The sequence below is a fragment of the Puma concolor genome, chromosome D3 (genome assembly GCF_028749965.1).
Source record: "Puma concolor isolate L17-30 chromosome D3, mPumCon1.1.hap2, whole genome shotgun sequence".
Taxonomy (NCBI): Eukaryota; Metazoa; Chordata; class Mammalia; order Carnivora; family Felidae; genus Puma; species Puma concolor.
The window spans coordinates 8,906,257-8,931,249 of record NC_141678.1 but is presented as its reverse complement, the minus strand read 5'-3'; the positions used below and the strand labels follow the sequence as shown (position 1 = coordinate 8,931,249).

Genomic DNA, 24,993 nt, shown 5'->3' with positions numbered 1-24,993 from the left:
GAATGGGATAATGGATGGTTTAAAAAATTCAATCCTTAGGTAGTTTCCAAATTTTCTATAATGAGCAAGCATATCCTTCTCTTATAAGATTTTTTAAATATTAAGCATTTTCTTTAGAAACAAAGTGTTTTCAGGACTTATTCAACAGGAATTTGCAGCTCTGCTAAGCCCCAAAAGGCACACAGTTCTGTAACTTCAAAGAAAAGCTCAGAAGCTACTGTCGTCGTTCACACATCATTCTACAAATGGGGAAACTGAAGCCCAGGCAGATCAGGGACTTGCTCATCCTTCATCAGACATACTCGCGCCCAGGCCAGAGACAGGCTGTGTATCTAAGAGAGGGGGTACCATCACGGTGAAGGGGAAAGATCGAGGTCGGTTTTGTTCAGTAACCGTTTCCTCATCGGGCCAGTTTCCGACTAGCGTCCTCACATCCCTCTGCTATGGTCTGTCCCTGTCATCCTACCGGGGCTAGTAAGGTGCTGTCTCCTAGAAAAAAAGAATCAGCGTCCTGCCCACTCCCAGGTCCCAAACAGACCATCCATCCATTCCATCCTTCAAACCTCTGCGTTCAAAGACCTTCCATGCAATACTGCAGACGGCCACCTGAGGGCAGCGGCGAAGCGCCTACACCGGAGGCCGAAAGCTCCAAGGTCCGCAGGGCTGGGCGCAGGCGCAAATCGGACCCAGCGGGTCTCGGTGGATGTTGAGCCCATGGACCTCAACCTCGCGCGGAAGTGCGGGCCGGAGTCGTCTGATCGGATTTCCCGAGAGAAACCGGAATCCCGATTCCCATGTGGAATATCCCGATTTTCAAATGTTAGCAACTAATAATTTTTAAACTGGGAGGGGGAGGTAGGGGAGACGACGCAAAAGAAGAAAGAAAGTGGGATTCAATCAGTTACGACCTCTGATCCAGGTGCTCGGGGAAGGGGCGAAGTCAGATGTTAGTATCCTAATTGTTTTTCACTTACATATTTTTCCTACCTGAACCCTAGTTTGAGCAGAGGTGCCACAAGAAGGTGAAAAGGTCAAGGGTCCAGGCAACCCCTCCAACCACCCCTCCCAACCCCCACCCCCTTCATCCACAACTGCTCCATTTTACCTGTTTTTTTTTTTCTTTCTAAATGTTTTTTTTTTTTTTTAATTTTGAGAGAGAGACAGAGACACAGAGTGCAAGCAAGCAGGGGAGGGGCAGAGAGAAAGAGAGAGAGAGAGAGAGGGAGACACAGAATCCGAAGCAGGCTCCAGGCTCCAAGCTGTCAGCACAGAACCCGAAGTGGGGCTTTAACTCACAAACTGTGAGATTCTGACCTGAGCCAAAGTCAGACACTCAACCAACTGAGCCACCCAGGCGCCCCTTACCTGTTTGCTGTACGGTGTTTCCTCAACCTGGGTTTAAACGAAAATGTTCTGTAGCTTTTTTATTAAAAGTTTGGAAAGTACTGCTCTAGTCCCATTATGTCATTCTACACACGTGGAGACTGAGGCCCAGAAAGGGCAGGGGTTTGGTCATCTTTCATCAGACACACTCTTCCTAACAGAGACAGGCTGCCGGCTGAAGGAGAAAAGGGTGGCCCTCTTAAGTGAATGGGAAGGTCCGGGTCAATTACTGTTTGGGAACCATTTCCTGGTGTCTCCCACTGTGTGCAGGACCATCCTGAGCACTAGGAAAGAAGAGGAAGTATACTCTTGTGCCTGTCCCCTGGAAGATCACCTTCCAGAAGGGAGACGGAGGGAGACAGGAGACAAGCTCATCTCTCCCACCCCTACTCCCACCACACACACAGAGCTGGACATTCTCCGTTTTCCCCCAAATCCACCTACCTCCCTTCCTGCCCTAAACCCCAGGGGCTCGGCTCTGAGCTCCCTGGTCCCCTGGCCTGGGTTGGGCCCGGACAACAGGACTGGAAAGATGTTGGGGGTACCTGGCAGGTCACTAGCTCGGTTGCATCCCTCCAGGAGAGACACATGGACAGCCTTCTCCCCTGATTCCAGAAAACGGCTCCTTCCCCTTACCTGTTCTGGAGCCCTCTTTTGTTTCTCCTGCACTTACCCTTCGTAATTTCCTTAAGCCATTGTAAATAGTGCCTTAAAAAAAAAAAAACCCACCTCAATTTACCCATTTGGGGCGTGCCATATGTTTCCTGCGATAACCCTCACAGATAGCACCACCTTCATTTCCATCGTGTTCCTGTGCTACCTGTGGTATTGTCTATCACTATCTATTATTGTATATTAAGAGTTTTCTTTAAATCAGCCCAGTTGTGTTCATTTTATTAGGTTTACCCTTATTTCCTTACTGTTACGAGTATTTCTTATCATCCTAAGTACCAATGTGCATTCAATCAAAAGTTCACAAGCTATATTTATCCTAATCCTCATAAAAATTAACTCATCACTAGTAAATTAAAATGTTTTCCCTTGGGGCGCCTGGGTGGCTCAGTTGGTTAAGCGGCCGACTTTGGCTCAGGTCATGATCTCGCGGTCTGTGAGTTCGAGCCCCGCATCCGGCTCTGTGCTGACAGCTCAGAGCCTGGAGCCTGTTTCAGATTCTGTGTCTCCCTGTCTCTGACCCTCCCCTGTTCATGCTCTGTCTCTCTCTGTCTCAAAAATAAATAAAACGTTAAAAATAAAATAAAATAAAATGTTTTCCCTTATATTCTGGCTACTGGCTACTTACACATAGCCAGTGCACCTGCTCCGTATTTAGGAAACAGTGACATTGCAAACGGAAGTGGCCCGCCTCGTCATACAAACAGCACGGGGACCCCAGAGGGAGGAGTAATGAACTGCCAGAGGTGATGACATTTGTGCAGGGTCAGGACTAATGAGCAGTATTTCATCAGAAGAAAAGCAGGAGGGGGGGGGGCGGGGAGGAAATGGCACGGGGAGGCCTCAGAGGAGGGAAAGGTCTAGGATGGGTGAGACTAGGAGCTGCCCAGGGCACCCTGGGGTCGTGAAGAGAGCTGTGCCTGCTGCAGCAGGTTGAAGCCAAATTTTGAAGGGACTGGAGTGTCATACTAAGTTTAGACTCTATCCTGTTCAGACAGTTCCAAAGGCTGCTTATGTGTGTTCTGGGGAGTAAGTAGCCCAAGAAGCCAATTTAGTTTGGGAAATGATGGGCTTAACCAAGGTAAAGAAGTTTCTTTACTGCAGGACTCGTCAGAGCCTTCATTATGCTCATGCATATCAAGTGTCTTCAAGATGGTTTGACCATCTCTACTCAGTTCTGTGAAGCTGCTGATTAACAGGAGTCAGCAAGCTTCTAAGGCAAAGGGCCAGATAGCAGATATTTTAGGCATTGCAGGCCACATATGATCTCTCTCGTACATACCCTCTTTTTTTTTTTTCCTCATAACCTTTTTAAAAATGCAAAAACCATTCTTATTAGCTCAGGTCTGTACGAAAACAGACCACAGGCTGTATCTGGCCATGGCTATAGTCTACTGAACCCAGGACTATAGAACATGCCATGGGTTATGTCACTATGGTGGGGGGGTGGTGACAGGACCACACTAAGTGTTTGCATCAGCTGAAGGCAAATACCAACTTCAGAAAGGTTAAAATGTAGGGGGGAAAGCCTGGGAGAATACAGTGTTTCCCAAACCGATCAGACCCTGAGGCCCTCTTCTCTACAGAGCAGCTCAAGGTGTGTTTCAAGGAACCCCCTTTGAGAAAGGCCGTTATGAGAGTGTGTGGGTCCCGGACCCAGGAAAGAAGAGTAGCCCCGACCTGGATTCTCTGGGTCTTCTTGTGCATCGTCTCCATGTCATTGTTGAGCTCCATGACGTACATGAACCGAGCAAAGTTCTTCTCCTCCTTGGCCAGAAACCCCTCGATGAGCTCATTCAGGTCCCCGTTCTCTGTCAGCTTCAGCAGCCGCAGGTGCGCCACCTCGTAGCTCTCAAAACTCTCACCCTTGTTCTTCCTCTTGTACTTCTTCGCCTTGAGGGCTGGGAAGGAAAAGCCGGGAAGTGTGAGGCTGAGAGGAAGCCACTCGGAGCGATGCCAGGCGGGAGACGGCTCCGGCTCCGTAATGTTTATTGTGCCTCGGGGAGGAGGCTAGGCTTTTCCAGGAGGGGGAGCGCAAGAGCTTCGTGCCTAGTCGCTTCACAGATACGTGACCGAACATCTACTATGTGCCAGACGCTGTGCTGGGCTCTGCAGACACACTCCCCTGCCCCGTGGAGCTTCTAGCACAGGAATCAGACAAGCAGAGAAGGGAAAAGGAGATGCCCATGCAGACAGAAGAAATACAACCATCACCACTGTAGCCCAGGTGATGGAGGAGACGCGTCAGGTGCTCTGACGGGGGAGCTGGGTGGCCAGGGAAGTCCTCTCGAGGGAGATGACATTTGAACAGGATGAAGGTCAAGGGAGCCCTGTTGGCACAGGGCCCCGGGCAGGCTCAGACCCTGGCAAATTCAAGGAATTAGAACCAAGAAGGTTCTCCAGGCTTCATTCTCTCTAGCCTGATGCCTGCAAAAGCCCCACCTTTCCTGAACCCAGTCTTCTCTCTCTCTCTCTCTCTCTCTCTCTCTCTCTCTCTCTCTCTCTGTGTGTCTCTTTTTTTTTAGGGAGACAGAGAGAGAGAGAGAGTCTTAAGTAGGCTCCACACTCAGCACGGAGCCCGCCGTGGGGCTCAATCCCACGTCCCTGGATCATGACCTGGGCCAAAATCAAGAGTCAGACACTTAACCAACTGAGCCACCCAGGCGCCCCAGTCTTGTCTCTTTGGTTTGGCCTCCACATGACAATCACAGGGATCTTTCTAGATCTTCCTAGGCACCTCTGGCCACGTGACTCCTTTATGTGTTATGTTAAAGAGTGAGAGATGGGGTTTCTCAGAAACACACTTTTCACAACATGGTCCCAAATGTAAAGACAGGAAGAGCCAGGAGATGCTGAAGGAACAAAGAACAAATGCAGCTTCCCGGGGGGCTCTCAGAAGAGCTCAGGTTTTTTTCCGTCTGTTCAGGAGACAGTGAATACAACGGCCCTGAGACTGTCCTCCTTAGAAAGGGCTCTTCTTGCAAGGGTGTCCCGTGGCTGGCACCTGGGCACCTAAATGGTAACCAGTGCCCTACAGGGATATAAAACTTTGCCTGAATGCTAGGAGGGACTCCCTGTGCCTAGGCTGGGCACATGTTGTGTGGGGTTGATGCTAAACACGGACTTTCCTTCCAGGAGGCTGGCATTTTGGTGTGTGCAGGGGAGAGGACACTTACGTCACCAGCCCCCAGTAAGATCTTGGGCACTGAGGCCGTAATGAGCTCCCCTGGCAGACATCTCTTCACACGTGTTGTCACAGTGAGATGCTGGGGGAATTAAGCACATCCTGTGTGACTCCCCTAGGAGAAGGTCCCGGAAGCTTACTCCTGGTTTCCTCCAGACTTTGCCCGGTGCCCCTTTCGCCTTCGCTGAGCGTGCTTTGTGTCTCCACCTCCCAGCCATGCATGTGCCTACACACTCAATCTTTAGAGTCCTCCTAGCAAATCGCCAAACGTGGGGATGGTCCTGGGGACCTAATACCCGAGTCTCCCCCAACGAAACAATGGAAGGAGAACCTCAGAGTAAGGACACATCCTATGGGTTAGGGTTGGCCAATAAAATACAGGACTCCCGGTTACATTTGAACTTCAGACAAACAATACATTTTTAAAGTATAAATTGTGTCCCAATTGTAGATTACCTACAAATAATTTTTATTTTATTTAAAAATTTATTCAGTTTATCTAAAGTGTCGATTTAACTAGGCATCTTGTAATTTTATTCGCTAAAGTTGGCATGCCTACTACAGAAGGACTTGGGCACCCTCAGCTAAGATGGGGAGGGAGGGGGGAGAGAGAGAGAGAGAATGCCTGGAGAACGTACCTTCTTCCTTTTTGCTCTGCTCCTCGAACTCCAGACGATCATTCAGCTTGATGAGCAAGAAGGACTTGAGCTTGGTCTTGTGGGCATAGACACGCTCCAGCTCTCGGATCTCCAGGTTGTACTGAGAAATGTCCTTCTGCTGGCGGTCCTTCATGGCGGCCATTCGAGCCATGGCTTCCAGCCTGAGTGAGGCAGGTACAGGGTCTGAGCGTCTGGAGATTCCTCCCTTCCCCTCCCCTCCCCTCCCCCTACCAGACCAGAGGGACTTTCTGCCAATGGCCATCACTTCTTTGAATCATGGAGGTTGCTGGGAGTGGAAGAACAGCCCTCCTTACCTGAATGACAGGAGCTGCTGGCTCCAGACCATCCCCAGGAAGTGAGTTTTCTATCATCATCACCACCACCACCACCATCACCATCATCATCACCACTTGTCAGTTACTGTGGCCCAGCGAGTCCTTATATACATATATTGTTTATTCCCCACTACCATCCAAAGTGGTCCTACAATAATACAGTAATGATGGATGGAGCCAGGATTCAAACCCAGATCTGACTCTAAAACCTGTTCTCTTCACAGCCCAGCTATATGCCTCTTGCCCTGGAGTGGGAGGCAAGGAGATAAGCCGGACCGAGAGGCCCCTAGGACCAGAGGCAGGGCTACCTGGAGGAGGCGGTTCGGCAGAGAAGTTTGAATCTCAGTCCTACCACATCCGCCATTTACCTGGCTCTCAGGCAAATGGCATCTCTAAGCCTCTGTATCCTGGTCCGCAAAATAGGGATAATAACTCCCGGGGCAGTTGTGAGGGTTGCAATGATACCCAGAGAACCTGGCATCGTGCTGGGCACACAGTCAGTGCTCAGAGTTATTATGATTCAAGATCCCTCAATGCATAAGCCCAGGGGCAGAGGTGCTCGGCAGGGGCTTAAGAGACATCCCTGCCCCTAGGTCTCCCCCCAGCCCACCTCTGCTCATAGGCCTGGGCAGACTGCTCGATGGCCACATTCATGGTTTTCTTCTGCATCGATAAGCGCCGCAGCAGCTGCTGATACACATTGTCATACGCAACCTTCTCATACCGCAGGTCCTCGATCTCCTTCCGGAGCTTAGCATTGGTGGTCAGCATCTTGTCAAAGTGCACGGTGACCTGTGGGCGGGGCCGTGCTTCAGTACTGAGCTCACTCCTGGGGCATGAGACAGCTTCCGCTTGGGAGTGCTGGGTGGGCTGGCCACCAGCTGGCTAAGTGGTCTTAGGTAAGTCCCCCCACCCCCCGGATTTTAAATTTCTCAACTACCTTTATACCTAACTTCCAGTGTTTAGCAAGGGCAGGGGAGAGAGGAAAAGGTAAATAACGCCATGAGGAAACAAGCAGCCGAATCCAGAAGGTAGAACTTTCTAGAAGACAGCTGACCCAGACTCTTCAACAAGTTGGTGGCTGGAAAGAGTTGGGATGGGGCTTTTGTAGAGCAGGGTTTCTCAAACTTGGCACTGTTTGGGCCTGGATGATTCTCTGTGGTGGAGAGCTGTCCTGTGCTTTATGCTCTTAAAGAAACATGCCTGGTCTCTACCCACTAAATGCCAGTAACACAGGAGTGCCTGGGTGGATCAGTCAGTTGAACGTCCAACTTCAGCTCAGGTCATGATCTCAAGGTTTGTGAGTTCAACTCCCACATCGGGTTCTGTGCTGGTAGCTAAGAGCCTGGAGCCTGCTTCGGATTCTGTGTCTCCCTCTCTCTCTGCCCCTCCTCTCTCTCTCTCAAAAATAAACATTAAAAAAATAATAATAATAAAAATAAATGCCAGTAACACAGCCCCAACCCAGTTGTGACAATCAAAAATGTCTCTTTTTAGAGACAATGCCCCTTTGGGGGCAAAATCATTTCTGCTTGAGATCCATTGTTGTCGATTAAAGAAATTTAAGAGATCTATTAGGTGAAACTTGACAGTCTCCAACTTTAAAAGACATTTTGGAGCCAGCCAGAGAAGTTTTTAACGTGGGCAATATTAAGGAAATAGTATTAATTTTGTAAGGTGTGATAATGGTTTTGTGGCTATGAAAGAAAATGTTTGATTTTTAAAGATGATTGATTTTAGAGATGGAGGTATTTGGGGTGAAATATCATCATGTCTGTAATTTACCTTAAAATACTTCAGGGAAAAGAAGGGTGAAACAGAATAGTAAAATGTTAACAATTACTAAATCTAAGTGATAGGTATGTGGGTGTTCATTATTTGATTCCCTCAACTTTTCTGTACATCTTAATAAATTTATCCTAATAAAAAATTTTTATGAGGAGTGCTCCCATAGACACTGAAAAGAAACAATTGCAGAAAATAGTCCTAATCATAAGAAAGTAGATTCGATCAGAGGTTTTCAAGGCATATTTGGAGAAACCTTAGGCTTCCACAGGCCTGAGATGGGGTACGGCAAGTGAGGCCACCAGGATGCAAAATTTAAGGAGGTATTCATTTTCTGGTGTCAACCCTGCATTTCCATGAGTGCTTTCTTAAATTCTGCACTCTGGGCTCTTTACTTGCCTCACCCTAGTCCTGGCCCCGGGCTCCTCTGTAGGATATGTCAGTAGCCACCACACAAGGGAAGGGAATCCAGGAACAGAATCATCCTTATTCTCTCAATATCTTCCACTTACCCTTGAGAAGATATCACTTATCAGTCATTTGCACTGTAGTGTGAATTCTACTCCAGGACTGTTGGCATGCTACCCATCCTCTGATTGTGGGATAAAAATGGGGAGGACTCTCATGCCCCATTGAGTAAATGGAGGAGTCTTTAAGGTCATGGAATATTTGGGGACCCTGAAATAACCTTTAGAGTTGGTTACCTAATCTACTAAAAGGCACACCCAGAACTGGTCAGGGAAGAAAGGAAAGGGGACCATTTTGAGATGCAAAAGAGCAAACCTCTCGGAAATAAAAGAGGGGACGTACGACAGACGTTACAGACATAAAAAGGATTATAAGGCAATATACTGGGAACAATTGTATACCAACAAATGAAGATAACTTAGACGAAATGGACAAATTCCTAGAAAGAAACAAACTAATGAATTGATTCAGGAAGAAATAGAAAACCTGAATAGATCTATAAACAAAAAAGTAGACCTCTATCATGCATACCTTTATTCATTCATTTAATCAACAGATGTTTGCTAAGTACCTACTCTAAGCCTCACACTGTGCCAGGCATTAATGATTCTTAACCAAGGGAATCATTAACCTTAACCTTGATTCTTAACCTTTGGTTTCACTGGGGTTTTCAGTAAGAGTTTCACTGGGAGTTATAATAACAGTGCAGATGCCTGGGTCTAAGCCTTAAAGGTTCTGACTCAGAACCAGTGAATCTGGAGGGGACCCAGGAATCTGCATGTTAACACAAATCCTAGGCATTCTGAGACATGGGTACAAGTCACTGTGCGTGGATATTAAAAAGACACTGCCCTGTCTTCAGTCCACTTTCAGGTTACCGGGGCAGACAGAGGTCATATCCAATTGCCTTCAAACATGCCCGGTTAAAGCTTGATGGTCAGAGTTTGGGGGAAGCTAAGAGCTTTGCATAATGAGGCGCTGACAGGCTTCCTTTCAAATCAATTCACTTTCCCTCTCTCCTGACTCATTTTGTGAGAACTGTAATTTCACAAGTCAGACTGAAATGTGTTTGTACCTGCCCAGCATTGCTTCTTTCTTTCTTTTTGCTTTTCCAGGAGAACCATTTCTCCCTAGCTCTCAGTCCACACTGTTGGACAGGGCTGCCGTCCCTTGACTTCGGGTGGGGGCTGTGGGAGTGGGGGGAGGGGTACAAGCGTAGTTATGTGACTCAAGTCCATGTATTTCATTTTTTTGACCACCATGATTGCTTTAGGGATGGGCACTTGACCCAGGATGGCCCAATGGGAGCCCTCCCTGCGACTTATGATTGAATTCTTAGGAAAGAGATTGTCTTTTTCTGTTGGTGTTTGTTCACATTGGGGGGCTGCCCAAGAATGTAGTCATCTCTACGCAAAGGAGAGATGGACAGAGAAAGTATCCTAAAGACATGCTTGGGGCATCTGGATTCAGCTATTCCTGAAGGCCCCACTTTTGCCTCTGAAATTTTAGTTCCATGACCAATCCATTCTCTTTTTTTTTTTTTTTTTTTTTTTTTTTTTTTTTTTTTGCTTAAGCCAGTTTGCAATTTAGAAAATCCTGCTTAATGCAAAACTCACTATAAACTGAAAGCGATCAGGAAATACCACTTTTCTCTTTATCTGGTTATGCATGTCTGTGCTGAGTATTTCCTAGAGACAACATCAACAACAACCAAAAAGTACCAGGTCTCACAGAGGTGTGAACAGATTGCGATGGGAGGGAAGGTCTAACTAATTCTGCTTGCTGAGGGCTAATATTTGAGCTGCTTCTTGAGAATGAGCAAGAGTTTTTAAGTCAAGTGACTAAGAACAGGTATCCCGGGAGGGGTGGGAGATGGGGATGGTGGGGGGAGGCGGGCAGCAGCATGGTACATAAAATGCAGAGAGCAAGAAAGAGAAAGGCACCTTGGGTAACAGTGGGTCAACCAGTGGATGGAACAGAGTGGATAGAGTAGGGTGGATGGTAAGTCTAAAAGGCTGCCTGGCTTGGGTGAACCCTCTTATTTAACCTTCTTCTGAGTCAACCAACAAGATGGATGTGTTCTGCTAAAGGTACCATGGGGATCATTCTCTGCTCTGAGCAAAGGGAAGGCAGAGCGGTTTGCAAAGCTGCAGAGAACACGTACGTACGAGATGCAAACGGGTTTCCAAAATGTGGATCTGTTTTTGCAGTTTCCGGGGGTCATTGGCTTTCTGTATCTTGGCGAAGATCTGTTTTTGGTTTATAATTTTTTTTTCCATCTGAGCAATCTGGAAAAAAAAAAGGAGAGAGAGAGACCCCCCCCAACTGTGTTAAATTAATATCTATATGGGTACAGATTCAACAGTTCATTAACTTAAGTGTGCTAAAATAAAAACTCTAATGTTCTTTCCTTTCCTACAAAAGGATTTTTTATTTCTCTCTCGAATGCATGCTCAACGCAACTTAATCTCAGCCAGTTTGGGGTAAAATGAGGCGATTTAGAGTTTTTGCTTTTACGTGTGCATGTAAATTTCACTCACCTTTTGGTGCAACCTTCTTTTGGTTAGGTATCATGTCACCTGTGGCCAAAAGCATCGCTAACACGCCATGCACTTTATGCACTGGGATCATTGATTCTGACTTCAGAGAAGGGCCATACACCCTTGCCATGGCTGGCAGGAGAGAATTTTGGTGTTTCTCTCTACCCTTGCAGCTCCAGCCAAGTTCTCCAGACCCAAGCATACCCCCCACCTCCACCCCTGCCATCACCTTCCCACAGAGCTCACTCTGCAGTTTCTCATACAAGTGACAGCAGATCATGTCATTTCCTCACACCACTAGCAACGTGCATAACCAACCTGACATACAGCTTTAACCCAACCCAGGCAGAGATCCAAATTGCCTCCCAAAAGTTAGCCCCATCTGGAAGCAGCTGGCTAGTGCTAAATCCTAGCAGGTTCTACAGAAGTTTATGGAACTATTATCTGAAGACAAGTGAGTGCCAGGTCCTAATGTGTCAGAGGTACTTTATCTTCTTAGGGTTTGGACTGAGACTAAGCTCTGAGACTTTTTTTTTTTTTTTTTTTGGAACCCTGCTGGGTGAAGGGTCAGGGCACTGTCATTTAAAGCAATTTTTTATGTTCTTGTTTGTCTGGAGGTAGTAACTTGAATTCACTATCTGAAGTCCGGCTCCTGTCTGGAAATTGAGAAGTTCCAGATGAGAGACGTTAAGTGCTTGGTGTAATGAAATATAAAGTTTGTCAGCTACATGGAGGCTGGCTTTCAGCTGGGAGCAAGGCGCCCCTGTGCTGAGCTTGGGCTGATGAATTCTGGGAGCAGTCGCATCCGGGGTTCTATGTTAGTGTCCCTGAGATGGTGGTTTCCTTTGGTTATTGCCAAACCTTCGGGAAGTCTATACAGCACAGTCTCAGTTATGACCATGGAACATTGAGAGAAAAATCTATACTAGAGGTTGCAAACTATGCCCAAGCAGGTGGCATAAAAGCGTAAAGTGGGCCCACTATAAGACCGTACAGGACGGTGGAGTATATAGAAAACTGGAGCACATACTCCCTGCCTTAAGAGGCAGCAGTTCGTATCATGCAACTACAAATTATAGAAAATGCAACTAAACAATGCCTCAAACAAATTATGGTTTATCTTCCTCTCCATAAACGTGCCAGGTTAAGTTCAGTAACTCAAGGAACTAAACACAAGATCTCTGTAATTCACCTGGCCTTTCCCTGATGGTCAAAAAATGGCTGCCACTGCACCAGCTTTCACAGTCATATTCCAGGCAGGAAGGTAGAAGAAGCAACATGGATAAATGGCTAGGACCTATATCTAGGAAGCAAAACTTTCTAGACACCCCCAACAGACTTCCCCTCAAATTTCATTGCCCACCTTTAGCTGCAAGGGAAGATGAGAAACATAGCTCTTTAGGAATCTGTTAGAGAGGAAGAAGTAGAGAGTGGGTAAACAGCTGTGGTGTCACCACAACACTATTTAGTTGCAGTTGTCCCACGGAAATTCAGGGTCAATGTTACGAAATCTTTCCATATTTTTTTCTTTTTTTGAAGAAAAGTCAGATACCCAAATTTTTACATGAAATCTCTCAATTTTAACAAGTTAACTAATTAAAATAAATTTTAAACACTGACTGGGCCAAAGCCCTCATGTTGTCAGACTTAATCTGTCCTGAAGACCACCAATTTGGTCTACACCCACATTTAATCTTGAAGGAACCACAGTATGCTGATGAAAGATGGTTTCAGGCAGTGAGAGATACCAAGCAAAGGACAGAAGAATGTTCCAGAGCCAGGTAGCTGGAAGAGGTATGAACAGCCAGAACTGTAATGGATGTGGTGGGTTGTTGGCCCCCAAAACCCATCTCACCCCAGAAGGCTGATCCAAGCCAACTATGGTAATTCTGTCCCCTCTATGATTTATTCATTCAAGGTTGGACAGGACTAAACCAGTTAGGGCCTATGAATTAGGCAGGCTGATTGCTAGGGAAGCCTCTGGAGAAAGTTTCCTCATTTCCTAAAACAGTCATAGGAAGAGATAGTCTGTCTTCATTGTAAAAATCATTCTTTTCTGGAGGGCCATAAACAGACCAGATTGGGCTCTCACACCACAGTTTACTGCCCCTGGTCTAGCCCCCAACCAATTATAGAAATTTCATTTCCCTTTGCCAGTGATTGGCCTAGAAGTAGGTATATGCCCTGGCCAATGAGGGAAAATCAGCTGGAGAGTTTCTGTGAAATATTCTCTCCCTCATAAGTGAGAATATCATATAAGAACAAGACCCCCTATCCTTTCTTCATATCTTTGAATGTGATTCTGTGAGAAGCTATACCAGCTAAGCTTTGGCAGCCATCTTGTGACCATGAGGCCAGGGCCAACCAAGAGGATCGGAGAGAAAAAGACCAACCCATCATTGTAGAGCTACTAACCCATCTCTGGGACAATCTTTTTCCAGACAGACATCATATTATGTGAGAAAAACAAACTTCCATAGCCCAACACATGCCCACTGGTACATCAAGCAAGATGGCAGCTCAGATGATCAGGCATCAAGGGAACCGCTAGGTTGCCCACAAACTCGTAAGGCATGTGAACGCTGTTTATGATTCAATCATAGTAGCCAGGCTTTGGTTCAAGTCAGACCCCCGTCTACTTTCTTCTCTCTTACGCTGTGCACAGGCAGCTCCCTCAACACAGAGCCCCACTAACTCACCTACGAAGTGAAACAAACGACTCGTTGTAATATATGGGAGGGCAGCATCTCCGGAGCAAAGCGTGGCCTGTGCCGAAGGGATGCCCGCCCCTGCTTGAGTTCACCGGGGGACCTCAGGTTCTAGCTCCTTGTCAAAGGATGCTGTGGTGTCAGCACTCTGCCCAGTGACTCTTGTCATTAAACTCAGCCTCCTGTTCCCTTTGGCATCTCTTTGTCAGACGTTGCTTTTGTGACGCTGAGAGTAATTAGGCCTCTGCCCAAAAAGAGACACATCCAAGGCTGCACCGCCGGAGGAATGCGTTGCCTACGCAAGGTGCTCTCTCCAGCATGAAGGCATAGGCTTATTTGCTCTTTGAGGCCAGGCAGGGCCTGGTGAGGTCCCTGCCTCCAGTGACCTCTTGCAAGAAGGAAGCTCTGGGCATAGCAGCAGGGGATTCTGGGACCCGCCCTCCCTGGGATGGAGCTGGGCAAAAAGGGGTTTTGTACAGGGTGGTGAGCCCCATGTTCTTTTGCGGATTCTAAAGCAGGCTGCCTTTTCCTGCTATTTCTGAGGACCCATGTCCCCATCTTTTCTTCACTTTTCCTCTTTCTTCACTGCTATTGCCTCCTTTCTCATCCACAAATTCATTCATTCATTCCTCAATGATTCTTAGATGCCCTCTCTGTGCCAGACAACAGGGGGATGCTGGTGACCAAGACGGTATCATGGCCCCTGGCCTCAACACAAACCTATAATCTAGGACTAGAAACAAGCTATGAAGCATAATTAGTCCTAGGAAAAGGGAGATGTAAGGCATTTTGGACACGTCCAGTGGGAGCATCTGGCAGGGAAATGAAGGGACAAGTATCCGGCAGAAGTAGCATTTGGGCTGAGGCCTACAGGATGAATAGGAGCCCCCCAAGCAAAGAAGATGGAAGGCAATCCGGGCAGAGGGAAGGGCATGTGCAAAGGCCTGCAGGGGAGAGACAGCACTGTAGGTTTATGGAGGTGGCCAGTGTGGACGGAGCACGGAGGGGGGAGCAGGAGGGAAGGTGGAAGGGGCAGGAGGGACACAGGGCAGCCGAGCCAGCAGACCACATGGGGGAGTCTGGCCCTTATCTCAAGAACAACAGGAAATTACTGAAGGATTTGCAAGCAGAGGAAAGATGTAATGAAATTTCCAGATTCTTTCAGTCAGTAAATATTTATTGAGGGCCTACTATGTGCCAGGCACTGGCACACGCGTGGGATGTACCGAGGGGAACAAAACAGACATGGTCCTTGCCCTCCTGCAGGTGACACGTTATAGGGACAGATGACACCTGTGTTAAGCCATAATTACCACTATGAGAAGTGCTATCAAGGGGGGGCCATGGGATGTCGTGAAAGGGGCCGAGGGGGTGTTCTGGGATCTTCTGTTTGACTCCTGAGGTTCACTCTCCACTCTGTGCCACCCACCCTGCTCTGTGCCCCAGGAAGCTGACCTGGAAGGAGTCCACAATGGCCTCCTTGCACTGGGGGTCCATGGGTAAGAAGAGAGAGGTTGGGGTATTTGTTCCCCCTGGCATGCTCCCTGTGTTCAAGTTCTGGGGTGTGCCCCCTGCCCACTGTGGCTAACCCTACAGTGCTTCAATGTCCCTACTCTGTGCTCACACCCTTGTAAACAGTGCCTCATAAAACTCTTCTCAAAGTACCTTACTGAGCATACTATTTGTTTTTGGCCAGGAACCTAATTAATGCAAGGGGGATATGCTTTAAATAGGAGAGAGGACATAGAAAAGGCCTCCCTTTAAAAGTCACATTTGAGCTGAGACATAAAAGACAGACAGCGGGGATCAGGCGAACACGTGCAAAGGCCCTGAGGTCAGACCAGTTTTCACATATTTGGAAGGGGGAAGTCTTGTGCAGCTGGGTGAGATGAGTGAAGGAAGGAATGGCGTGGGATGAGAACAGAGGGGTAGGCAGGGCCTAGATCACAGGGCCTCTCAAGCCATAGGAAGAGATATGACCATTAACATTGTCCAACAAATGTCTCTAGCTCTTTGCCTTCTGGATACATACACTTCTTCGACCCTTTTGTGGATGGGTAGAGTTGACTATTCGGGGATGGGCATTTGGGGTATATATGGATTTGACTATTTTGAGCCTATGGGTCATAAGCAGAAGCAATGTACTGCTTCCAGGCTGCAGCTTTCAATTGCCAGTGTGAGACTTTCCAGAACCTTTTTTCTCTGCCACAACACCTGGCAACCTGGTCCCAGGATGAGAAGATATAAGAGCCCCTAGCCAATCCATGATAGACACAGCAGGAACGAAGAAGAAACCTTTATTGCTCAAAACACTGAGTTGTGGCGGAAGGGTGTTATTGCGGTATAACCTAACCTCTCCTGACCAACACAGCGCGGGGTTGAGAACTGACTCTAAGGGTAGTGGGGAGGCGCTGGGGAGCACGGCGGAGGAATGGTCTGGTAGCACTGGGACAGGAGGGGTCCCAAGGTGGTGGAGTGATCACAGTCACCTTTAGAATATGGGGGGGGGGGTCAGATCTGGCCTAAGGCATGGTGGGTACTCCCGCGCCCCCCACCCCCGCCCTTGCTCCTCGCTCCGGTTAACCCCCTACGAGAAAGACCACACCTTCTCATCCAGATCTGCCAACAGCACCTTCTGTGATTTAATCAGGGCCTCGTAGTCCTCCTTGGTCTGCAGCAGGAAACACAGCTCCGTGTAGTTTCTCTCATTCAGTTCCAAGTTCTTCGAGGACTCGATGAGACCCAGAAGCAGAGTGATCTCCTCCTGCTCCCTCTGCACGGTCTTGATTTCCTTGCTGTTGGGAAAGCAGCACGTGATTGACTCTGAACCCCGCCCCGAGTTTACCTTGCCCGGGTGCCCCAGGCTCCTTAGCGCCGAAGGAGCCTCGGAGAGGTACTTCCCGCCCCTGCAAGTGGCAGGGGCTTGTCAGGGTCTGGGGTCCAGGGCTAGAACTCTGACCACCCGCCGCCCAGTTCACCGCACCTTCCATGGCTCCGCCCACTCTCTAGCGGGCCTTTGCTTGCTAGGGAACAACTTGCAGCTGTGCCTGTCAACACCTGAGTTCGAGGACCAGGTTCTCTTTTGCCAGCAGCTCATGGGCATCTGTCTGATCTTGCTGACTTTCTTTCCAGACTTTGCAGCCAATGATCTCTGGTCACGAGAGGCAAGCCCATCAGCCAGGCATTTTCAATTTCGCCTCAACACAGAGATGCTCCGTAACCTCCAACCTCCCCCACTGTCTCTACGCGGGGTGCTAATGATTTATTAAATGACTGACATGAGTCTTCTCTCTCTCTCTCTCTCTCTCTCTCCCTCTCTCCCTCTCTCTCCCTCTCTCCCTCTCTCTCCCTCTCTCTCTCTCTCTCTCTCTCTCCCTCTCTCCCTCTCTCCCTCTCTCTCCCTCTCTCCCCCTCTCTCTCCCTCTCTCCCTCCCTCCCTCCCTCTCTCTCCCTCTCTCCCTCTCTCCCTCTCTCCCTCTCTCCCTCTCTCCCTCTCTCCCTCTCTCCCTCTCTCTCCCTCTCTCCCTCTCTCTCCCTCTCTCTCTCTCCCTCCCTCTCCCTCCCTCTCCCTCTCCCTCTCCCTCTCCCTCTCCCCCTCTCCCCCTCTCCCCCTCTCTCCCTCCCTCTCTCTCCCCCCTCTCTTCCCCCCTCTCTTCCCCCCTCTCTCCCCCCCTCTCTCTCCCCCCCCCCCTCTCTCTCTCTCTCTCTCCTCTCGCTTTCCCCTCTGGAGAAGAGAGGGGTAGGTGTGTGGGCAAACAGGGATTTTGAAAAGAAAAGGCTCGCGCGACTACTCAACAACCCAATGACTGGAAACGGCACAGAGGCTGTTTCTGGCAAAGTCTAGGCACCGACACCTGCTGCACAGTGCGGTCTGCAGACCCGCTGCCTGCATAGCCTTTGGAAGCTTGGAGAAATGCAGAAGCTCAGGCCCTAACTCAGGACCTATTGAATCAGAATCTGCTCGGTAACAAGATCCTCAAGTGACTCATGCACATTAAAGTTTTGGAAGCATTGTTCTAGAACAGCAAAATGTTCTAGGGTGGGGAGGGGGGGTCTGCAAACATTTTTCTTTGAAGGGCCAAAAAGTAAATATTTTAGGATCCGCAGGCCCAGATGGTCTCTATTGCAATGATTCAACAAAGTAACCATGGGAGATGCATAAACAAATAGGCGTGGCCATGCTCCAATAAAACCTTATTTACAAAAACAGGCAGCTGGCCAGACTTGGCCCAGGGGTCATGGCTCGCTGACCCCTGTTTTAAAGCAACACGTCCAATAGAATTTCTGTAATGATGGAACTGTTCTCTATCTGCACTGTCCCATAGAATCCACCAGCCACGTAGGCTGTGGAGCACTTGCAATGTGGCCAGTGCAAAGGAAAAACTGAACTTTAAATGGTATTCCACCAATTATAAATGTAAATAGCCACCTGTGGGAATGCACCCCTAATTCTAGAGCAGCTTGTCTTCTAAACCTGGTAGCTGGGACCTTTCTCCCCATCTTAAGCCCCTCTTGGCAGGGGGTCTTTGTTAAGGTGGAGAGAAAAACGAACAGAGTCCACCAGAGTTAGGAATTCAGAGGGCTCAGCAAAAGCAAAAGGAACGTTTGTCTGTCTTATCAGCAGGACTGGGACCCGAGTGAGGCATCCCTAAATTTAAGGAGGCTTTCACTCTTAAGGTGGTATAGGTGTAGGAGAAGCACTGGAAAAACCACTTCCTTAAATATTGCACCCTGGGCACCTCACTCAGCTCATCTCAGTTCTGGCCCCTATTTATAGGTGTTTCACTTGAAGAATCTAAGATCTCCACTTTTCCACTCCTTCCCCTTTAGGTCCATCACAGTGAAAAGTGGGATGAAGGTTGTAGTGTGAAGGGTAAGATTCCAGAAAAACTGTCAGAGACCCACCAGGAAGGAGGCATTTCCTGATGCCCACCAGCGGTAAGCTGTGAATCAGGGCTGCCAAGCACAGATGTGCAGGTTGTGGACTGCACAGCCCAAGAGAGAACCATCTGCTTGAAAAACAATCATTGATTTCTTGACTTAATACCCTTTCCTGGGAGATGCTTCATCTTGTTCTAACAAAATCCCTATGGGATGACAGTGTTTCCAAGAGATGGCAGTAAAGTGTCCTGAGAAAGGGCGTCTTTTTCTAATTCACAGGAAGATCCCAAACGGACTAGCGGTAGCTCTGCGTGAGTTGAATCCATAGAAAATGGAAAGAGCTCCTTTTCCCCTACCCTCTGAACTTCACACGACATCTAACAGTAAGATTTTCTTTCTAATAATGGGCAGTTTCTGCCTGTATAAATGTTAAGGATGTAGCTAAGGAATTACATTCCCTTGAAGGGAATCTAAGGATATTTGCTTATTCAACCCCAGGGAACACCTTTCTATTGTCTAAAGAAGCTATCAACATCATAATTTCTAGGACAATCCAATTTCAAATATTTGATCTTGCAGACTCCATAAGGATGCACAAGCAGGAAATATATTTTGGGATAGACACAGCCTGATGATTTCCTCTCCTCGGGGAACTCCCCCACCTCCATTGCCAGAACCATGGGAGTGACAATAGCCATTTTGTGCCCTATGGTCCTGTCCCTCCCCCGGGCACAGCTGACTGGACCAGAAGTAGACACCTGACCCAAACTAAGCCAATCAGATTCCCCCTTTCCTGGGACTTTGGGATTCACTACAGTCTGTGTGGTCCTTGGTAGCTCAGGAGTTGGGGCAGCCATCTCCCACCGGCCAGTGCTGAGATCCAGATAGGGAAGAACGAAACCCACGTGCAGAAAGAAACAGGAACCAGAAATTGTTTTTCATTCAGGTCCTTCCCTGAGGCATGGCTGTCCTGCCCCCCTTGGAGTCCCTGTGACACCCTAATTCTGAGAATAAATTCTCCCTCCTACTGAAGCTGTCCCACCTAAGTACCCAGATTGGGCTCAGAATCGGCTTCCTGCCCAGAGGCCACCTGAGAAAGTAAATCCCATGAAACCAAATCCAAAACTTTCTCCAAGTTCACTCAGTACAAAGCTCTGACCATCACTTACTGCTGGTTCGAGATCTTCTGCTGGGAGCAGAAGTTGAAGGACTTGCGACTTTCCACCATCTTCCTGAATTGCTGCTTCAGCTTCCGAAGCTCAGCCTCAGCCAGCTGTTCTTTGACTTTCTCTGAAGGTTCCTTGAGAACTTCGGAGCGTTTTCTCCTGTGCTTCTTTGACTGGGTGAGATGGGGAGAGGCATTGACCAACGGGTTGGGTGACCAGAGAAGCCTACATTTCAGCCCAAGGGCAGAGGGCAGAGGGTGTCTGGGGGCAGGGCTAGAGGTGGGAGACTGCCCTTGGGTGATGTCAACTGCTTATCTGTTACAGGGAAAACCCACTCTGGGTTGCCAGGGTAGAGAGGAGGCTGGGCCTCATTATTGCATACTGAAGAGGCGGCCTTGCTGTGTGACCTTGGGTGAATCACTTAACGTCTCTGAGCCTCCAGTCTCTCATCTATAAAATGGGTGCATATAGATTTGTGGTTAGGATTAGATGAGCTAATATATGTATGGTGGCGAGCACAGTGCCTGACCCACAGCAAGCGCTCCATACGCAGGAGCTAATACCTACCGTCGGCATCTTGAAGGAATTGTGCGCTCCCTATGCTCAGATACCAGGGAGGTCAAAGCCAGCGAGCGCTCCTTTCTCTGTCTCTGCAGAGCCCTGTCCACAGTGGCAAGAGGAAGAGAATGTGTGAGCCTCCCTGCTGGCGATTAAGGACCCGGCGGGCACCTCCTCCCTTCCCCACCCGCTGCAGTCCCTTCCTCCTCCCACCACTTGGCACGTGTGGAGGAGACAGCAGATGGCTGCCCGGGTGTGAGAAGAGCCTTCTTCTTCTTCTCCTTTTTTTTTTTTTTTTTTTTTTAATACGCAGTGTTTGCCTGAAACCTGTTCCTCTCACCATTTATTATTAGGAGCCAGGCAGACGGTTCTGGCGAGCCGGTTACCCTCCTGCTCCCTGTGTTCCCAAAGAAGAGGGGGCAAATGGCATCAGGGCAATGTGTCCTCTGATGGGGTTAAAATGCAATTAGCCCAACTTCAGCTTCAGTTAAGGATAGAACACACACACACACACACACGCACACACACACCTGCCTTTTAAAGCAGCAGCCATTGGGGTGTGCCTAGGTGGCTTAGTTAAGCATCTAACTCTAGATTTGACTCTTTTTTTTTTTAATGTTTGTTTATTTTTGAGAGAGGCACAGAGGGCGAGCGGGGGAGGGGCAGAGAGAGAGGGAGACACAGAATCTGAAGCAGGCTCCAGGCTCTGAGCTGTCAGCACAGAGCCCAGTGTGGGGCTTGAACCCACAAACCGTGGGATCATGACCTGAGTTGAAGTCAGCCACTTACGACTGAGGCACCCAGGCACGCCTTGATTTGACTCTTGATTTTGGCTCAGGTCTTGATCTCATGGTTCATGAGATTTAGCCCCACATCAGGCTCTGTGCTGACAGTGCAGAGCCTGCTTGGGATTCTCTCCCTCTCTCTCTGCTCCTCCCCCACTGGTTCTCTCTCTCTCTCTCTCAAAATAAATAAATAACCATTTTTAAAAAATTATTTAAAAAATTTTTAAAAAGCAGCAGCCAGTAGTACAAGAGGCATTTTTATCAAGTCATAACTTCAACCTCATCTGGCCCATGTATTCAGAGGAGGGGATGACAATGTTAACCCCACAAGCCCTGGAGGACTGTGAGGTCTTCTGCACCCCAACTCCCAGACTTCAAGGGCTGGATTCCTAAAGCAGAAACTTCTGGCTTTGCCACTCATTGAGGGGTCCTCCAGTCCAGTGGTTTAAAGTCCAGTGATAGGTTGTCCCAATCATCAAATCTCAACAAAAATTCCTCCTCATCCACTTATTAACCTTGGGCAAGTCACTTCAGTGCTCTGGGCATCATTTTCCTCATCTGGAAAACAGGAGAAGTTCTAGAAGGCATCTCACAGGTTGGTAAGCGGTAAGGCACCTAGCAGTGAGCCTGGCACATAATAAGTGCTCAGTAAACGGGCTGGTATGATATGATATGCTATGGATTGTTTCATACGTGAAGGTCCAGTGTAATAACTGTTTACGAGGGCTTGAGGAGTGTGTGGCATTCCTCTGTCTCCTGGTACCAATACCCTGGTTTGCTTGGGGAAGCTGCCCACTCCTTCGCTCCTGGTCGATTTTTGCTCCCTGGGGCTGACCCCACCCCACCCCATCAGATTGGGCCATATGACTCTGGAAGGGCCAATCAGAGTGCCGGATCCCTGGTCAATCTGCATAATCCCACCCTTCCTGGCCTGAGTGATCATTTCAGGGATGGGACCGACCTTGGCTGGTCCCAGCAGAGTGAATAGTGGGGTTTAAGATTGAACATTCAGGAAGAGAGCAACTTGGTTTCCTGCTGCTTTGGAACCTATGTAAATGAGGTAGGAGGGGCTGGCGGCCTTCTTGCCCCTGCAGGGAGCCTGAGAATAAAGCTAATATGGAGAGGACAAAATGGTGAGAGATTGAAACTTGGAGACGTCATCCAAACCCCAGGAATTAGGCAAGCCTGAAGATACCTCTGGGTCAGGTCCAATTACATGAACTAACATATTCTCCTAAAACAATCTGAGAGGAGTTTTCAATCACTTGTAACCAAAATGTGTTCTCATGCCTGAAGTGCTTAGATCCATTTAGCACACGGACTAAGCCCCTACCGTGTGCTACACATTTAGGGAATCCAGTGGCAAGTCAGCCTTCAAGGCGCTATGAATTCTGTCCGGGGTAAAACAGTGCAAAAGACTCCACAAAGGAGGTGAGGTTTAATTTGGGTTTTGAAGGATGAATAGGAGCTCACCAAGCAGAGAAGAAAAGTGAGGAAGGAATTCTGGGTAGAGAGAACTGCCTGAGCAAAGGCCGAGAGGCAAGTGGATAAAAGGAGTATTCAGAGAATGCTGTGTCATCCAGTCCAGGGCGCAGCATCCAGTGGGAAGTGACTGGCAAGGAAGTCTGGAAAAGCCAGGATGTTCCTTAAAAGAAGGATGGAATAAGACCAGTGTGTAAGAGAGCTCAAGTTGGGGTAAAGGCTGTAGCAGGATTTACCTGACTGATGACGTTTAGCCAAAGGATACTCACTTTGGGACCTCTTTCTACTCTGGAGTTTTATGTAGCTCTAATTTCATATTATCCAGGAGCTCTTCTATGTTCAAGGGTTCTTTTGGATCTACGAGGATCTGCGATGTACCTTTCTAAAAGCATGACTCAAGTAAACCTGACATTCACTGACAGTGTGATTCCACCTCTCTGAGCCTCAGTCTCCTCATCTGTAGAATGGGGATGCCCACACCCACCTCTTAGCATAAACTAATGTGTATAAAACTCTTAGTGCGGTGCCTAGCACGTAACAGGCATTTGATGAATGTCCCTTGCTTGTGAATCAGGATTGTCAAGTATCGGGTTATCCTGCCCTTGAGGGTATTTGGTTGTGTTGTGTTTTCCCCCAGGAGCTGGAGGTACCATCAGCTTCCTACCTGTTTGCTGACACACAGAGTCGGTCTCCCCTGGTCTCTTTCCAGCTTCCAGACACCAACACAGGCCTCTTACTCTCTGTGCCCACTGGGCTGGGACTATCCGTTCCCTGCGGAGAGATTTACCCCCATTCTCACAGCTGGGCCTTGAGAAGCCCCACCACCAGGCATGCTGGCCCCTGACCCACCACCCTCTTATTCAAGGGTCTCAAACTTGAAGCCCTCAGGCAGACTCAACCTACCTTCGGTCCTGGTTAGCAATCGGTGTTTTAAAATGTGAATGTGGGTAATGTCCTTACTCTCCTGACTGCAGACTCCACTTCTCCCTAGTGCCTAACTCCTCCCTCCAATTCCCACAGTCCCTGAAACTGCCTGGAGCTAGCAGGGGTTCGAGTTGGCAGTTCCTGAGAGGAATCTGCAGCTTGCCCCCTTCTGAGGACAGTAGTATGCAATGCAAAATGCTGAGAAGTCCAGAGGCCCAGGTCAGGGATCACCAGGCACATGCTGTCTGGTTCTCTGGGCCTCATTTCATCCACTACAATATCTATAGTCTCGGGCACATGAGAAGCTCTTAGCAAATAGTGTTTGAATGAATGAAGTCCCCCCCCCCCCGCCCCCCTGGGCCGAGATCATCTTTACCAACTAATATGTAATTCGCTGGGGTAAGGGAGGCGGGCTCCTCCTTTGCTGCTGAATTTTAACAAGCTGCTATTAAAGGAAAAGCCAGACCATGACTACATGGGTTATAAAACGCCGGGTCTGAGACAGAAGCTGGGCCCCAGTCTGTGAAAACTGAGTGAAGGCTGCCTAACTCCGTAGTAAGTTAAACATATGCTTGCCAAGCAGGGGTGCAGAAACACACACAAAAAATTTTTTTAATTGAGATCTTTATAGGGGGAAATGGAAGTTTGTGGATTTTCTTGACGTTATTTTACACATTGTAATTTATTTATATTTAATTGACATTTTCCAGATTAGGGCAGGTGGTAGGAAAGGGCGGGGGCAGCCACCACATCTTTGCCTTTGCCCAGCAGGGGGAGCTGTGGAGCAGCAAGCATGGCCAGAGCCGTGAAACTTACCAGGGGCCGATGGCCCCAGCTGCGTGTCCAGCCGCTGGAGCCGCTGCGGGGTCCAAAGGCACCGAGATGTGTGCGGCCCCGCCGCACCCACCCCCCAGACCCGCGTCTGGGAGTTCTCGGACCCCTAGAACCCGCGCCTTTGTGACCCACACAGACGGGCGTTCTCCCCTGGAAGGCGCTGGGAAAGCACGAGGGCCCTCGGGAGAGGACCAAAGGGAATGGAGGGAAGGTGGGGGTTGGGGACGTGACACACCTCTCAGCGACCCCTTCCCAGACTAGCCGCACCCCCACCATACTGAGTAACCGGTGCTCACACCGGCCTAAGGCCCTCCGCCCTCGTGGCTGGCATCTCCGGTTCCTGCTCGTCTCCCTCTCCCGCACACTTAACAGCAGCCTAGCGGGGTACAGTCTCCACACGCACTAAGAGGGATCCACTCCCTCCTGCTCTGCAAAACAAGAAAGCCAGGATTTAAGAGGAAGAAAAGAACGTCACCAGTGCGGGGGGGAAATTTGCCCATCATTTTTCTTCGGGCTCACCCACATCCACCCTCTATGAGCTTGACACAGGAAACCCTCAGTCTGACCCAGGTCATCTGGGGTGAGCATTTTTCACTGGCCGAATGGAGTTTGGCAGCTTAAACATTTTT

At 48.7% G+C, this 24,993-nt stretch overlaps 1 protein-coding gene across 2 annotated transcripts in view; it reads right to left on the bottom strand.

Moving 5' to 3' along the window:
* CCDC63 (coiled-coil domain containing 63) overlaps positions 1-24,629 on the bottom strand; it is a 35,935-nt gene extending 11,306 nt beyond the window's left edge. The window contains exons 1-9 of one of the 2 annotated variants that reach the window (XM_086681676.1): positions 24,347-24,629; positions 23,271-23,377; positions 20,349-20,441; positions 19,785-19,954; positions 16,340-16,529; positions 10,655-10,774; positions 6,844-7,025; positions 5,878-6,059; positions 3,736-3,956 (exon numbers count right to left, since the gene is read on the bottom strand). In XM_086681676.1, the coding sequence (XP_086537802.1) occupies positions 3,736-3,956; positions 5,878-6,059; positions 6,844-7,025; positions 10,655-10,774; positions 16,340-16,529; positions 19,785-19,954; positions 20,349-20,357 (1,074 nt within the window). In that variant the 5' untranslated portion in view covers positions 20,358-20,441; positions 23,271-23,377; positions 24,347-24,629. The remainder of the gene's footprint in view (positions 1-3,735; positions 3,957-5,877; positions 6,060-6,843; positions 7,026-10,654; positions 10,775-16,339; positions 16,530-19,784; positions 19,955-20,348; positions 20,442-23,270; positions 23,378-24,346) is intronic. The other variant, XM_025933446.2, reaches the window with a different exon arrangement.
* Positions 24,630-24,993: the final 364 nt, after the last annotated feature.